At 45.7% G+C, this 1,312-nt stretch overlaps 1 protein-coding gene across 1 annotated transcript in view; it reads left to right on the top strand.

The window, feature by feature from the left end:
* Positions 1–1,312, top strand: part of LOC101845014 (tubulointerstitial nephritis antigen-like) — a gene marked incomplete at its 5' end in the record, with an annotated part of 63,484 nt that overhangs the window by 60,224 nt on the left and 1,948 nt on the right. Inside the window, 1 exon segment of the mRNA XM_013085038.2 lies at positions 429–474. Within this exon segment, the coding sequence (XP_012940492.1) occupies positions 429–474 (46 nt within the window).

Genomic DNA, 1,312 nt, shown 5'->3' with positions numbered 1-1,312 from the left:
CTCTCTATCTGTCTCTATCTCTCTTTCTCTCTCTCTCTCTTTATTTGTGTTTTTCACATTTTGTCTCTTTGTTTCTTTCTTTAATTTTCTTTCGTTCAACTCTGTATGTTTTGCCTCTTGCCTGTTCCCCACCCCCTCTCCCCCCTCTCGCTATCTCCTTCACACTCAACGGTCCTCTTTTACTCCACAATGTTGGTGTCTCCATGTTTTGCCCTCCCTCATTATCCCCTCTCCTTGTGTTTACTTTTGTTCTTTTTCTCTCTCCGTTCCTCTCCCCAACATTTTGTCTTCTTTACTCTCTCTCTCTCTCTCTCGCTCTCTCTCTCTCTGTCTCTCTCTGTCTCTCTCTGTCTCTCTCTGTTTCTCTCTGCCCCCCCCCCTTCTTTCACCGAACTTGTAAAGCAGTGTATTCTTTTTCCCGTGGACAGATGGGGAGCTGAGAGAACAGAGCGTGGAGACATCATCAAATACTGGGTAAGCTCACTATCTATCCAGCCACCAATCCATTAAACATTTCATCGGGAGCTCTCGTGGCCTAGGTGTTAAGGTGTTCACCTCTCCTGCAATAGGTCCCGGGTTAGAATCCAGATAGCAACGGAAATTTGTCTTCTCGAAGACTGTCTGTTTTCACCTCCTTTCCTGCTCTCTAGCGATGTTTGTCGTCCGTTTTCGCCTCTACTTTCTGCCCCCATCCCCTCACCTCCTTTGCCCCCTCCTCTGGGCTCCTGACTCTTTCTGCAGCCTTTCAACTGCTACTCCCTGGTTCCTTCTTACTGTTGTCTTTCAGCCACACCCTTGATCTTTAGTAGGAAAGATTTACCCCTAGCCTTCTCGAACAAGGGCGAAAAATCTCAGAGGTCCCGTGTGCAAGATGCGCACGTTAAAGATTCCTTGGTGGTCCAAAAATCGATAAGAGTGGGCTCCGGCCGCCACCTGGGCAAAATTTCCTACCCACTGAAAATGTTTAATGTGTCACACACGCTCATATAGCTTTATGCAGTTGCGAGCACCGAAAACACTTGCCAAAAAAACCCCAACAACAAACAAGCAAAAAAACCCCAACATTTCACCATTCTATTTGTCAACCAAGCCATCACGTGACATAATAATTACACAACCACACACACCCCCCTAAAAAAGCAAATCTAAACAAAACACAAATCACAAACAAAATCAGCCAAATCAACCGTGGACGGGTATAGTTTCAATTTCAGTTACTTTTGCGCTGGGAATTAACTAAAATAAGCAAAGGGAAACACACACACAGACACACACACACAGACACACACACACACACACACACACACACACA

The sequence above is a fragment of the Aplysia californica genome, unplaced genomic scaffold, assembly GCF_000002075.1.
Source record: "Aplysia californica isolate F4 #8 unplaced genomic scaffold, AplCal3.0 scaffold00337, whole genome shotgun sequence".
NCBI classification, from domain to species: domain Eukaryota; kingdom Metazoa; phylum Mollusca; class Gastropoda; order Aplysiida; family Aplysiidae; genus Aplysia; species Aplysia californica.
Note: the sequence above shows the minus strand (reverse complement) of the source record. Positions and strands in the feature narration are given on the sequence as shown.